This window comes from Myotis brandtii, unplaced genomic scaffold (assembly GCF_000412655.1).
Source record: "Myotis brandtii unplaced genomic scaffold, ASM41265v1 scaffold51, whole genome shotgun sequence".
Lineage (NCBI taxonomy): Eukaryota > Metazoa > Chordata > Mammalia > Chiroptera > Vespertilionidae > Myotis > Myotis brandtii.
In genome coordinates, this window is record NW_005369442.1 from 114103 (window position 1) to 127790 (window position 13688).

At 47.3% G+C, this 13688-nt stretch overlaps 1 protein-coding gene across 1 annotated transcript in view; it reads right to left on the reverse strand.

Moving 5' to 3' along the window:
* Positions 1-13688, reverse strand: part of SCFD2 (sec1 family domain containing 2) — a 320087-nt gene that overhangs the window by 22245 nt on the left and 284154 nt on the right. The window contains exon 7 of the mRNA XM_005877149.2: positions 8692-8826. Within this exon, the coding sequence (XP_005877211.1) occupies positions 8692-8826 (135 nt within the window). The remainder of the gene's footprint in view (positions 1-8691; positions 8827-13688) is intronic.

Consider the following 13688-nt stretch of genomic DNA (forward strand, 5'->3'; position numbering starts at 1 on the left):
AAGAAATAAAGCGGCCTTATGCAATTTTCAGATAAAACCACCCTCCTCACGCCAAGTCCAGCGGAGGAAACATCTTGACAAATCATGTCCGTTAGTCAAAACAAGCTGGGGTCCAAACACATGGAGTAGATATAAAATATATTATTTTCAGGAGACTGAAACCCACACCACAAATTCCAGAAACGCATTTTAAAAGTGCTGCCCATTAGACACGCTAGTTTTAAATTAAATTAACGTTGTAGTGAGGGGGAAGGTATGCTTCGGTTTATTTATTAGATCACTATCGAGCTTTCCTGTAAGGAGATCAAGGTGCTCCGGGAACAAGCGTCCGTGGAGAAGATTGGCTGTTTGAAGAACGCCAGGCTCTGCCAGAGCGGCTTCTCTCCCGTTTGATTCCCCCTCTCCCTAGGGCACTGCCCTTTGAAGCCCGGCTTTCTGTGGCTAACCACAGTCCTTCTGGCTGAGGAGTGCTTTTGGCTGGCTTGAAACACGTTCTTAGAGATGCATGAAGAATGATCTCATGGGCATGCTCACTATTCTCCCCGTGTTACCTTACGGGGTCCATGCAGTGAGCTGGGGAGAGGAAGGTCCTGCAGCTCAGTTTCTTATCACTCCTCTGCCACGGTTTTCCCTCCCGCCCTCCCTCCCTCCCTTCCTTCCTTCCTTCCCCTTTCTTTCTTTTTGGAGATTATATTATTTAAAAAAAAGATTATGAGCAAAGAGCATACAGGCCTTTCATTACCAAAGCCTTTTGGGACCCACCTTAAAACCAGGTCTGAAGTGTAAGTGAATTTTCCATCCTCTAGGCCAGTGAAGGCGAACCTATGACATGTGTGTCAGAGGTGACATGTGAACTCATTTTTTGGTTGATTTTTCTTTGCTAAATGGCATTTAAATATATAAAATAAATATAAAAAATGTCTTTGTTTTCCTATGGTTGCAAATATCAAAAAATTTCTATATGTGACACGGCACCAGAGTTAAGTTAGGGTTTTTCAAAATGCTGACACGCCGAGCTCAAAAGGTTCGCCATCACTGCTCTAGGCTGTAGGGAAAACTCTGAGACTTCACCAAACATCTTCCTTGCCGAGCTGGACAAACGTATATTTAGGTGGAGTATATACTGTATTTCCCCAAAGTGGCCACAAGAGTATTTTCTGCTCCTCATGCTCTTGCTCTCTTCTCAAAGGAAAGAGTGTGTCCCCTCCCCTCGACCCTGAGTGGACACTGGTGCCTGCCTGCACACAAGGAGTGCTGTGGGGGAGATGCTGTGTGGCTTCTGAGGCTTCCCCCTGGCACGCTCTCTCAGGAGTCTGGCCTTGCTGGCCTCTAGTCCCTTGTCCTTGGAACACAGCTGCCATGCTGTGAGGGAGCTCAGGCCACGTGGGGAGGCCTGCGTGGGAGGAACTGAGTCCCTTAGCTGCCAGGCTGGGCTGGGCTACGCGCCCACAGTCAGCATCTACTTGTGAATGCGCCATCTTGGAGGCGAATCCCTCCCTGTTGAGCTCTGCCCAGAGTACAGCTTCATGAACAGAATAAATGATCAATATTATTTTAAGCCAATGTTTGGAGACGGCTTCTTATGCAGCAATAGATAACCAGAACAGGGGGGATGAAGGGCTTCCCTGGACAGTCTGATGTATACAGAAGCGCATGCTAAAGCAATACAAAGAGAGCGATTTTAGCAAGTTGCAGGATGATGCAAACAAGGCCTGACTTTAGTAAGGGCAGAATCCAGCTGCTCTGACTTCCCTCTCACGGAGGATTTACTTGATGCAGAAAATCTTAGATTCAAAGGCATTTTTCTTAATGTTCACTGGCTGCAGACATTTACATGATGAGATCGACGTCTGGGAGCCACTTCCCAGTGTCTGGGATGGAGGCCTCCAGTCCCCCACAGCGGGAGGCTGTGAGGAGGGCCGAGCACGTGCTCTCTCCCAGCACATGGAGACCATGCTTCCAGAGTGTTCCCGGCCGAGTCTGTGTCCTGAGTGGCCAGGGTCTGGCCCTGCTGGCCTCTATCCCCTTGAACCATCTTGTCATGGTCCATGCACGGAAATTCACCAGCTCCCTACAGCTTGCCCCAGGAGGCACAGGTTGTGTCCCCCGAGACTGGGGATACCAACAGGTTGGACACATGGTGGAGAAGAAGGGGGTCTGTCTGGAGAAACACATGGCAGCCTTATAAACATGGCTTCCACTGGCCCAACAAAAAGAACATTAGATTCCATGTCTCTCTGGCAACAGCACATCAGTAGTGAAACCTGAAACTCTCGGGCATCTGTTCTCTGCTATTTAAGTCACTTGTCCACTCAGCAGTTAGTCTGTATGCACCGAATGCCTACACACTGGCTCTGCACAGGGACACAAAGTTACTCAAGGCGGACGTTTCTCCAGAGTCACGGTCTGGCCAGATCACAAACTCATAAAAATGGGAGTAGGAAATACTGAACCAGCACATACTGCAGGCCAGGCACTGTCCTGAGTGCTCTGGGTGCATTAACTCATTTAAATCTCGGAACAACCTACACAGTGGGTACTATTATTATCCCCATTTCACAGATGAGGAAACGGAGGCCCAGAGAGGTTAAGTTATGCACTCACGTCACACAGCTAGTTGTAAGCCAGACAGTCTGACTTGGACGTGTGACCACTGCTCTCCATTGCCTCCTGTAAACAGACATAAGCGGTAGAATAGAGTGACTGCTGTTAGGCAGCATATACTAGATGGCCTTCTATTATTTACAAAACCAGACGAAAACATTACAGATGTTAAATAGAAAAGAGGTCCCCAAATCTCCCCCCAGAAGACTCGTCCTGCTGCCTAACCACGTGAGGACATCTCTCCCCTCGACTCCTTGGCTCTATCACACAACAAAACCAGCCCTTTGCCTCTCTCTGTTCCCTAGGGACAAAGGGGCTGGGAAAGGGGCCTGCAGCTGCGTGTGGACAGAGCGGAGACCGCAGGTTTCCTTGATGGAGGGGGAGTCAGGCGTCCGTCTCCCCCACGCACCTGGCAGCGCGGTGGTGAGTGGGAGCAAGTGGCCGCTGCCTCTCTGGGGTTACGCAAGGACAAGACAATGACCAGCTTCGTCTAGTTTAGCAGCTGGAAAGGAGGGTCAGGGATTCCTTTGAGGGTCACTGGAGTTGATTGATCTACCCCCTGTGAAGTTGTTGAAATATAGCTTTTGCTTAACACATTGTGGATGGATCACGAGAACTTGCCAGCTTTGTTTAGTTCCACTTCATATTACACAGTGTTTTACAAAGTACCATACTTTAAAAAGATATTAGCTTGTAAGAGCATGTATTAAATAACTCCAAAATGCAATGGGGATTTAATTTTAAAGTGTGCCTTTAACATTTATGTAAAACGCTTTTTGTACTCATTCAATAGAAACTTATCTGGCCACTGGGTAAAGCTAGCAATAAAATGACTTGTCTGCAATGTGTTAAGGGCAGAAACTTGGAACAAGGAGCCAATGACTCTAACTGACCACTGGGGCCACCCTCCCGATCTTCAGCGAGTGCCTGCTGCGTGTAAAGCCATGAGGGCTTGGACCTACGTGCTGAGGATGCAGAAATAAATAGACCTAGAACAGCCCTCCATTCTCTCAGCCACAGCTTTCACGTTCTTTTGATTGTGGCCTATAGTGAGAGATACATTTAAATCGTACCTGTGTGTATGCTCTGGGTTATTCTGTTTCGCCTTGCTAGTCTGTTCCTTTTTTTTTTTTTTAAGTGATTACAATCCAATGAATTAATATCTTTTGCTGTTGTCAATCCTCACCCAAGGATATTTTTTCCATTGATTTTTAGAGAGTAGAAGGGAGGGGGAGAGACACACAGAGAGAAACATTGATGTGAGCGACACATCGATTGGTTGCCTCCCCCATGTGCCCCAACCAGGACTGGGGATTGAGCCTGCAACTGAAATAGAACCCGAGACCCTTCAGTCCTCCGGCCGATGCTCTAACTCAGGGGTCCTCAAACTACGGCCCGCGGGCCACATGCAAATACAAATATTGTTATTTGTTCCCGTTTTGTTTTTTTACTTCAAAATAAGATATGTGCAGTGTGCATAGGAATTTGTTCATAGTTTTTTTTTAAACTATAGTCCGGCCCTGCAACGGTCTGAGGGACAGTGAACTGGCCCCCTGTTTAAAAAGTTTGAGGATCCCTGCTCTAACTACTGAGCCAAACTTGTTAGGGCCAATGAATTGATATCTTGACTCCTACTGTGCAATGGATCAAGTTGTGCAGCTAGATAACACTGGGAAAAGATACCTAACATGTCTCATTATAAAACAGTGTATAAATGAAGCCACAGAGGTGTGTACGAAAGGTATGGAGCCCTGAAGAAGACAGGCGTTAGGGGCCTGGAAACCCTCTCCTATGCTCTTTCTGTTACCTGTTGTGGGGCACCTGCAGCTCACCTGTGGGAAAGTCCACCAGCCCCATTTCCCAGCACATCTCTCACCAGCTTCTCAATGGCCTCAGCCACACCATCGTCTACAGATACTGCCCCTGGGTGACCTGAACTAACGTCATCTGTGACACCCGCGGGGAGTCCAGGGACAGCGTAGCCCAGCTCTAGAGCTCTCTGAAGTTCCCCGAGCACAAGGAACCCACAGGGATGCCTGCCTTTCATCTGACTCTGTCTTTTTCGGCCTCAGCACTCATTCAGTGAGTCTTGAGTGGGGGATGGGGGAGAGTAGGCCCTGGAGGAAAAGAGTGGGCCAGCAAGTGGCAAGGAAGCAATGACTGTTGATACAGAGAGGTGATGTGAAGAGGCAACTCAATGCCAAAACACAGACTTCTCCTGGCAGAGGTTGGCTGGTTGGGGCTGCACACGGCCAGTGAGCTGTGGGGCTGAGTCCCAGGGAAGCAGACAGGGTACCAGCAGATGCCCTGGAGACCTCCCTCGCACTGGCCGCCTCAATGGCCAGTGCAGGCATGGAATTAATTCATGAGCTGCATGGACACGGGAGAGGGAAAATATCTGTGCTAACGAGTAATCATGAAGAAAAGAATTAATGACATATGAATATTTAACTTCCAAGAAGACGCCTGAACTTCCTGGAGCCAAAGCATGTGGTGAGGAGCATGGGCTTGGGAAGTAAGACTGGCCGGGCCAGATCCTGGCGTCCCATCTCCTGTGTGCTCTCCTGGGAAATAACTGAGGACAGAGAAGTGTATGAGTTGGCGCCTACTGCTTAACCTTGTGGGGCTCAGTGTCCCCCCTGGTGAAGCAGGGGTACCGAAGGAACCTACCTCCTCGGATTGCTGTGCGGTTCACATACGAGAATGGCTGGCCCCATGGTACAGGCTGCTGCATACCTTTGGGCAGTAAGTGAGAAACAGTGGAAAGCAGGGGCAGGGGACTGGGAAGTAGCCACGGCCACGTGGGATTCCGCCTGCCTCCTGCATCTCCTCCCCACTGGCCTCAACGCTGACACAGACACCCTCTCCCAAGGACCTCACCTCCACCTCAGAGAGGAAGCCACAGTTAGTTTCTCAAAGCCCTGTTGGCTATTCCTCTCTACGTTTGTCCCAATTTTGTTGAAACCCTGAACACACGGGCCAGAGATAACTTTTCTTGTCAAGGTCCATGGAATGGTGGGAAGAGCCAGCCACCGACTGAACACTGGGACGGGAGGGCTCTTCGGCCAGCCCTCCGAGACTCTCCCACCCCCTGTAGGCAGATGAGGCGCCCCTGGCAACGCAGAGCAGAGGTCCAGCAGCTGGGGGCTGGGGGCTGGGGGCTGGGGACTGGGGACTGGAGATGGATCCCGACAGCTGCTGGGAGAACACACGTTCTTCTCCCTTAAACCCATGACTTGGAAACCTCCTGTGAGATGGGTCTCGGTGTGCAGGAGCATTTCTTTATGACCCCAACTGTGGAGGCTTGAAGGGGAGGAACACAGCGGTCTAGTGGGGCCCAGGAGGGCTCTGCCGTCTGCCTAAGCAAAGCCCACCCTGGGCTGTGAAGTGTCTGACCGCAGGGAGAGCTGCAGAAACACTCGCAGTGCTTAACGGGGCGACTTTAAAATGTGGCATCTCATGGTGCACGAAACAGTGATGGAAACCACAAGTGGACGGTCCTCCCTACCTGGGCCTGCAGTGCGGCAAAGTCCCTGAGCACATTAAGGCACAGCAGAGCCCAGCAGCAAACATTTTGCCTTGATTTGCTGTTTAACCCAGTGTTTCTCAAACATAGTTGGCCACCGACCCTTTTGCTAAGGAACAAGTTCTTTCTGTGGGACATTGCTGGGCAAAGAGTGAGTCAGGGCCCCCTCCCATGCACACTGGCCTCTCCGCAAATGAGACACTCGTGTGGCGAGCAGGGTGCAGGCGGTTCGAGCTCCCTGTGTGCCCTTGGCCAGACCCTGAACGCAGCAGCCTGCCTGGGAAAGGACACACAGCCCCCGGGGCCAGCCTCAGACCTCACTGACCAGGGCCTGAAGGCCCATGCTGGTTACTGTAGTCTCACTTCAGGGTGAAGGCCAAGCCTCTGAGGGAGGAATAGGGTGCTCTGGCGGAGAAGGTCAGAGGCCATGTCTAGCCTGGAAGTTTCTGTGAGAACCAGCCATCATGAAGGGCCACTGAACAACCCTGGGCTACCCTCAACACAGGAGCCCAACATAGGAGCCTCAGAACAGCTCTGGGAAGCTGATCTGTGCTGCATTATTTAACACACACACACACACACACACACACACACACACACACACACACACAGACACACACAGACACACACACAGACACTTCACCAGCACTCGTTGCAGCAGAAGTTAATGATCATTGGGAACAGCGGAAGGAGACCGGCCCGTCCATCCCGGCCGTGAACTGCACGGTTTAGAGCAGGGGTCCTCAAACTACGGCCCGCGGGCCACATGCAAATACAAATATTGTATTTGTTCACGTTTTGTTTTTTTACTTCAAAATAAGATATGTGCAGTGTGCATAGGAATTTGTTCATAGTTTTTTTTTAAACTATAGTCCGGCCCTCCAACAGTCTGAGGGACAGTGAACTGGCCCCCTGTTTAAAAAGTTTGAGGACCCCTGGTTTAGAGTCTGACTGTCTGGCTTCTGTCCTCTGGCTTCGGGGTGGACCAGTTTTCCTGGCAGATGCATATATGAACTCTATGTAGATTAATTCATGATTTCAAAGACGCTTTGAAGCTGGCACAACATTCTGTTATTTCCAAGAGTTATTACAACTGAAATCCTGGCACAGACTGGAAGGTCAGCCTGTAATCTTGTTTAGATCCTTTTAAATTCAGAAACTTTACAGTGGGTTAAAAATAGATCGCATCTGTGTCCTTCTGCTCCTTTCATCCCCGCTGCAAAGGCTGTGCAGTGATTTTGACCTACCCTCGCTATTAGCCAGAGAAATCCTAGCACTTGGCAACTGGGAATCTGTGGAGCCCAAACAAGTCATTTTTAAATGCAGATTGACGCAGCCACTGTGGAAAGCAGTATGAAGTTACCTCAAAAAATTGAAAAAGCCTTATGACCCAGCTATTCCACTTCTGGGAATATGTCCGAAGAAACTGAAACACTAATTCGAAAGAATATATGCACCACTGTGTTCACTGCAACGTTGCTTACAACAGCCAAGACTTGGAAGCAGCCCCAGCTGGTTTGGCTCAGTGGGTAGAGTGTTGGCCCGCGGACTGAAGGGTCCCGGGTTCGATTCTGGTCAAGGGCATGTATGCTGGTTTCAGGTTCAATTCCTGGCCCTGGTCAGGGCATGAGAAGGTAACCAATCCATGTGTCTTTCTCACATCGATGTTTCCCTCTCTCTCTGTTTCTCTCCCTTCCTTCCACTCTCTCTAAAAATCAATGGAAAAATACCCTTGGGTGAGGATTAACAACAACAACAACAACAACAACAACAACAACAACAACAAAACAATAAAAACAGATTTGGAAGCAGCCCAAGTGCCCATCAGTAGATGAGTAAATAAGAAAGCTGTGGTCCATTTACACAATGGAATACTACTCAGTCATAAAAAAGAAGGTCTTACCTTTTGTGACAGCATGGATGGACCTGGAGTTATTATGCTATTGAAATAAGCCAGTCAGAGAAAGACAAACACCATATGATTTCACTTACATGTGAATCTAACGAACAAAATAAACTGACAAACGAAATATAAACAGACCCATAGATACAGAGAACAGACTGACTGACAACTGTCAGAGGAGATGGGGGTTGAAGGACTGGGTGAAAAAGGTGAAGAGATTTTAAAAAATGGGTTTTGGGGGTGATGCTCACCACATGACTGAGCAAAGTTGCTCATTATCCTGCATAATAAGTTCTAGAATTAATAACAGCAGACTGTCACTCATTAAGAACAGCAGAATAGTACATGGATTCGTGTGGCATGGAAATGTGGCCAGGCAAGGAGAAACATTTTCAACAGTGCTACCCTGCCCTGGAGGGCTGTGTCCTCGCATATCGACCAGGAAAGATCCCAGTGCGTAGATCAAAGGAAACTGGAGGAGGCTGGAAGGGCAGGCTGCTCTTAACCAAAAGTTAAGTGAAGATTGCACCTGGTTTCAGAAGAGTCAAAACACTGCACGGTATCTTATATGGCACCCGACGGGTGAAGGGGGTGCCAGCATTTTCCTGCCGGCAAAGATGGCATTCCATTCAGGATGACCTCTCAGCGGCGGCTTTACCTTCATGAACATGCTAAATCCAGTCTTCAGGAGGTCGGTGAGGCCTGACGACATGTGCTCAATATCAACAGGATCTGGCCTTTCGGGATCAAATATTTCCTCCACAACCTGCTTCAGCAACGGCTTGTAGGATGCCTGGAAGGACAAAATATTGTGCTGTGAGCAACAGGGTTTGTCTGGAGAGAGGATGGTTTTATCTGCATCCAAGGAAACAAAACAAGGTTATTTTGATACTGAGCAAAGACTGAGTTTGTGTGTGAAAAGGCAATTATAACAACTTTGGATTTTTTGGTAAATGTTCACCCCAGTACCTCAGCACTAATTGTTGTTTCTCATATTCCTTATAGAAGCAAATCTCTCGTCCACAGAGCTATAATCACAGAATGGCTAGTTTTTCAATCAAGATTGAAAGCGATGATTTTATGTATGAAGTATACTGGAAAACAAAGTATTGTCATTTGGTATAGACATAAAGATGGTCTCCAGTTTTTCCTAAATATTGTTAGAACTATGCTCCTTCTGCTAGGAACTCAAATGTTTTCTTTCTTCCTTCCTTCCTTCCTTTCTTTCTTCCTTCCTTCCTTCCTTCCTTCCATCCTTCCTTCCTTCCTTCCTTCCTTCCTTCCTTCCTTCCTTCCTTCCTTCCTTCCTTTCTTTCTTTCTTTCTTTCTTTCTTTCTTTCTTTCTTTCTTTCATCTTTATTTTAGAGAGAGGAAGGGAGCAGAGAAGAGAGATAGAAACGTCGATTGGCTGCCTCCCGCACACTCCCTACCTGGGATGGAGCCCACAACCCAGACATGTGTCCTGACTGGGAATAAAACAGGTGACCTCTTGGTTCATGGGTTGACGCTCACACCAGCTGAGCCACACCAGCGGGTGGAATGAATGTTTTCGTACAATGTTTTGTTGCCGTCCAAGCCCAAGGCATTCCCTCCTTCCTCTACAGAGCTCAGCTCCAAGTAGGACTTGGACAGAGAAAGCAGCCAAGGTGCCAAAAAGGAATTCGACCAAGGCCAGGGCTGAAGAGTCTTTTTTTCTTCTTTCTTTCATCTTTATTTTAGAGAGAGGAAGGGAGCAGAGAAGAGAGATAGAAACGTCGATTGGCTGCCTCCCGCACACTCCCTACCTGGGATGGAGCCCACAACCCAGACATGTGTCCTGACTGGGAATAAAACAGGTGACCTCTTGGTTCATGGGTTGACGCTCACACCAGCTGAGCCACACCAGCGGGTGGAATGAATGTTTTCGTACAATGTTTTGTTGCCGTCCAAGCCCAAGGCATTCCCTCCTTCCTCTACAGAGCTCAGCTCCAAGTAGGACTTGGACAGAGAAAGCAGCCAAGGTGCCAAAAAGGAATTCGACCAAGGCCAGGGCTGAAGAGAGGCAGGCCACGTGGTACTATAAACATTTCAGTAGAATTTAGTTGAACTTTTGATAAATAATGCTAAATGCTTTCCTTTTCTGTGACCTGAATAACCTACCCACACTTAGTAATACTTGGAGGCAGCTCCTCTAACTGAGCATGCTCCCCACCTCTTTCCTTGGTTCTCCTTACTACCAAGCTCCTCCTCTCTTCCCTTCCCTTCCATCAGTGGATCACCGTTCTCCCAGTCCTGCGGCTGCCTCTGCTGCTCCAGTTCCACAAGGCACCCAAGTGTGAGCATAAAGGATAAAGGAAGGAGGAATGACTTCCCTCAACGCATTCTCTCAATCTATTCTATCTCTACTGCGTCTGTTACAGGCTCAGAACAGCCAGGCTCCCACGGAGCACCGGTGAGATGTCTTGAACTCCTGTTTCTCTCTTCACATGTGAGCTGCCTTTAGCAAGTGTCCAGGGTATTTGGTGTATTGACTTCATCTCTGGCCTCATCTTGCTTTTCTCACTGTCATTTATTTTTTACTCTTATTTTCCCTTTATCCCAATTTTAGTACCTAAAATATCTTAAAAATAAAGCAGGGCATATACTATCAAGATCATAAACAATCATTTAGCCAGAATGCAACTGGTGCATTTGGCAGGGATAAGATGCAGGGAAAAATAGCAACTGCTCAGTTGAGGGTGTAGCTTTCTTATGCTTATTAGTCAAGTAGACCATTGCATGCCCAGAGATCTCATAGGTTAATGCTTTTGAAAGTAAAGCACTGGGCAGGAACATCGATAAGACAGAAATTAACACACACACACACACACACACACACGGCAACCTTCCTCATAATAAAGCTATATCCAGAGAAATTTTAAAAATTTACCATACAGGCAAAAATCTATAGGTTTGAAAATACACTTTTGATGAGGCCATAATGAACTGAAACTCTCATATATGGCTGATGGAAGGGTACATTGCTACAATTAGTGTGGAGAGCCATTTGGCAATACCTATCAAAATTACAATTGCATTTGACCTAGCAATTCCACTTATCGAAATTTATCCTATAAATATGCTGATATATGTAAATGATGCTCATAAAGGGCTGTTTATTGTTTGTAATAGCAAAAGATTGGAAACAACTCAAGGGCCTATCATTAGGGAGCTGTTTAATAAATGGGAAGTATCACAGGAGGGGATGCTATGAAAGTGAAGAGGGAAGTTCTCTGTTGACCGTGCAGAAAGGAAGGTGCAGAATAAAGTGTGGGTGAAAAAAGCAAGGTGAGAAACAGTGTATGATGGGCTGGACTCATGTGAAATGTGTCATGTGTATATTTGTTGGAATACAGAAAAAACAAACTCTGATGTGATATACAGAGACTACCATGAACAGTGATCATGGGACAGGGGACTGGAGAAGGGACAGAAGTGGGAGGGAACTTTTCAATGTATTGCTTTTTTTAATTTTAATCTTTTCAATGTATTGCTTTTTAAAAACACAGTTAAAACACCACTACAAACAGTAACAGTATTTTTTCACTTGATGAAAATAAACAGATTGTGCATGGAAGAGAATAGAGTAAAAACACACCAAATGTTAATTAGGGCTAGCTCTAGGTTCTGGGAGTGGGGGATATTATTTTCTTCTTTTTTCAAAATTTCCAAAATTAACAAGTATACTTCTAGAAGGATAATGTAATCTAATAAATACTTTCAATGTCAAGAAAAATAAAGGTCGTAGGATGACCTTTGAATTCTATAAATCCTCTTCCTTGAGTAAACCGTCTTTAGAGTCCTATCATCTTAGCCTTTCTGGACATTTAATCTCTTAAACTTCAACACTCATCTCTTTAAACTGCTCCCAAGTTACATATTATGTAGGAGAGACCTCTAAATTTGTTATCAAAACAACTAAGCACAGCCCGGCCGGCGTGGCTCAGTGGATGAGTGTTGACCTATGAACCAAGAGGTCACAGTTCGATTCCAGGTCAGGGCACATGTCCAGGTTGTGGGCTTGATCCCCAGTAGGGGACATGCAGGAGGCAGCCGATTGGTGATTCTCTCTCATCATTGATGTTTCTCTCTCTCTCCCCCTCTCCTTTCCTCTCTGACATCAATAAAAATATATTAAAAAACAACAACTAAGCACAGAACAATAAGTAACACTGTGCCTTTAATAAGCAAGATTTGGAATGACTCGCTCAGGTACAAAGTGGTACTTTTGTGACTTAGCCAACACCTTTCTTCTATTTTCTACTTTGGGTTTTAATGATGAGAACCTTTGGCTCCTTCCTCTCGGCCACAGAGCTCGGATTGCTTTGTGCTCCGAATCCTGTCACTGAAATCTCACTGGAACGGACGGCTTTGGCAGTGGCTTCTCAGAGGAGAAACCTCGGATGGTCCTGGAATTTTCTACTCAGCCAGAAGCTACCCGCTTCTGAGAAAGGACCACAGCGAGGTGGTGAGAGGGGACAGGATGTCTTCCTCAGCGCCCTGCTCAAAGTTTCCCTCGCATGCTAGAAAGGGCCAGAGGGGAGATGAGTCGTGTAGTTTGTCTCAACATTAACAGGGTTAAGCATAGTAATTTAATTTTCCTAATCAAACATTCCCTGGCAGTTCACCTTTATTGTGGGGGGTGGGGAGAGGAGAGGAATTAAAGACACAGGCATTTTCATCCTTTCCCTGTCTTGCTGGTCATTAATCCCTTGCTTACACCACATCCAGTGTGTGTGGGCAGTAGGGGTCTGTGCCTGCCACAGTCACTCAGACACCAGGTTCTTCCACTCCCTCAGGCCCTGGGGTCCCCACCGCAGCCCTTGCAGCTCATCATCAGACGAGGAAAGATAGTACGGAGGGTTTGCAGAGAGATTTCATGGGCTCTGCCCGAAAGTGATCTGTATCACTCCCACCATAATTCATTGGCCAGAATTAGTCACAAACCTACATTTACCTGCAAGGGACTCTGGAAAATGTGGCCTCACTGTGCCAGGAGGAACAGAAGTGGCATTTGGTGTTCACATACATTGTCTCTGCTGCACACATACCGTGAAGTTGGATTGAAACATGCATATAATTATTCCCTTTACAACTGACAAGTTGCATGTTGTAGGCAAAGTACTATTAAACCCTTTTCCCTTCTGCATAAGAATTTGACCTTTGGTTAACTTTTTAGCTGTTTCCCTGGAAACCTGATAAGGGAAGAATGTCAAACTCTAGCCAGGCAAGATTGCTTATGATAAAAGTGACCCCTGCTTGGTTAACTGCATTAGACTGGGAGGACTATAAATACTGGATAGAAGGCCAGACCTTGGGGCTTCTCTGAGTCTGATGACTCTTGCACGACTGGCATAACTGGGCACATCCCTTGGAGGGATGCTGGAAGCTACACTGTGCAGTTGTTCCAGAGAAATTGGCTCCTACGGGAGACAAGGGCTTTAAGGCAGGGAACTGCCCCCATCTCCACCCCCATGTGAGTCTAGTTCCCGCACTCCTGAGCTGTCACCTTGGGACCAAACTGAGTAGCGGTGGTCACAGGGACTAACTACTCAGGGGAAGGAAAATGCCGCTGCTTCCCAGTGGCGAGCTGTGCTCCTGCCTTGGGCAGACTGGTGTCAAGTAGGGGCTATGACC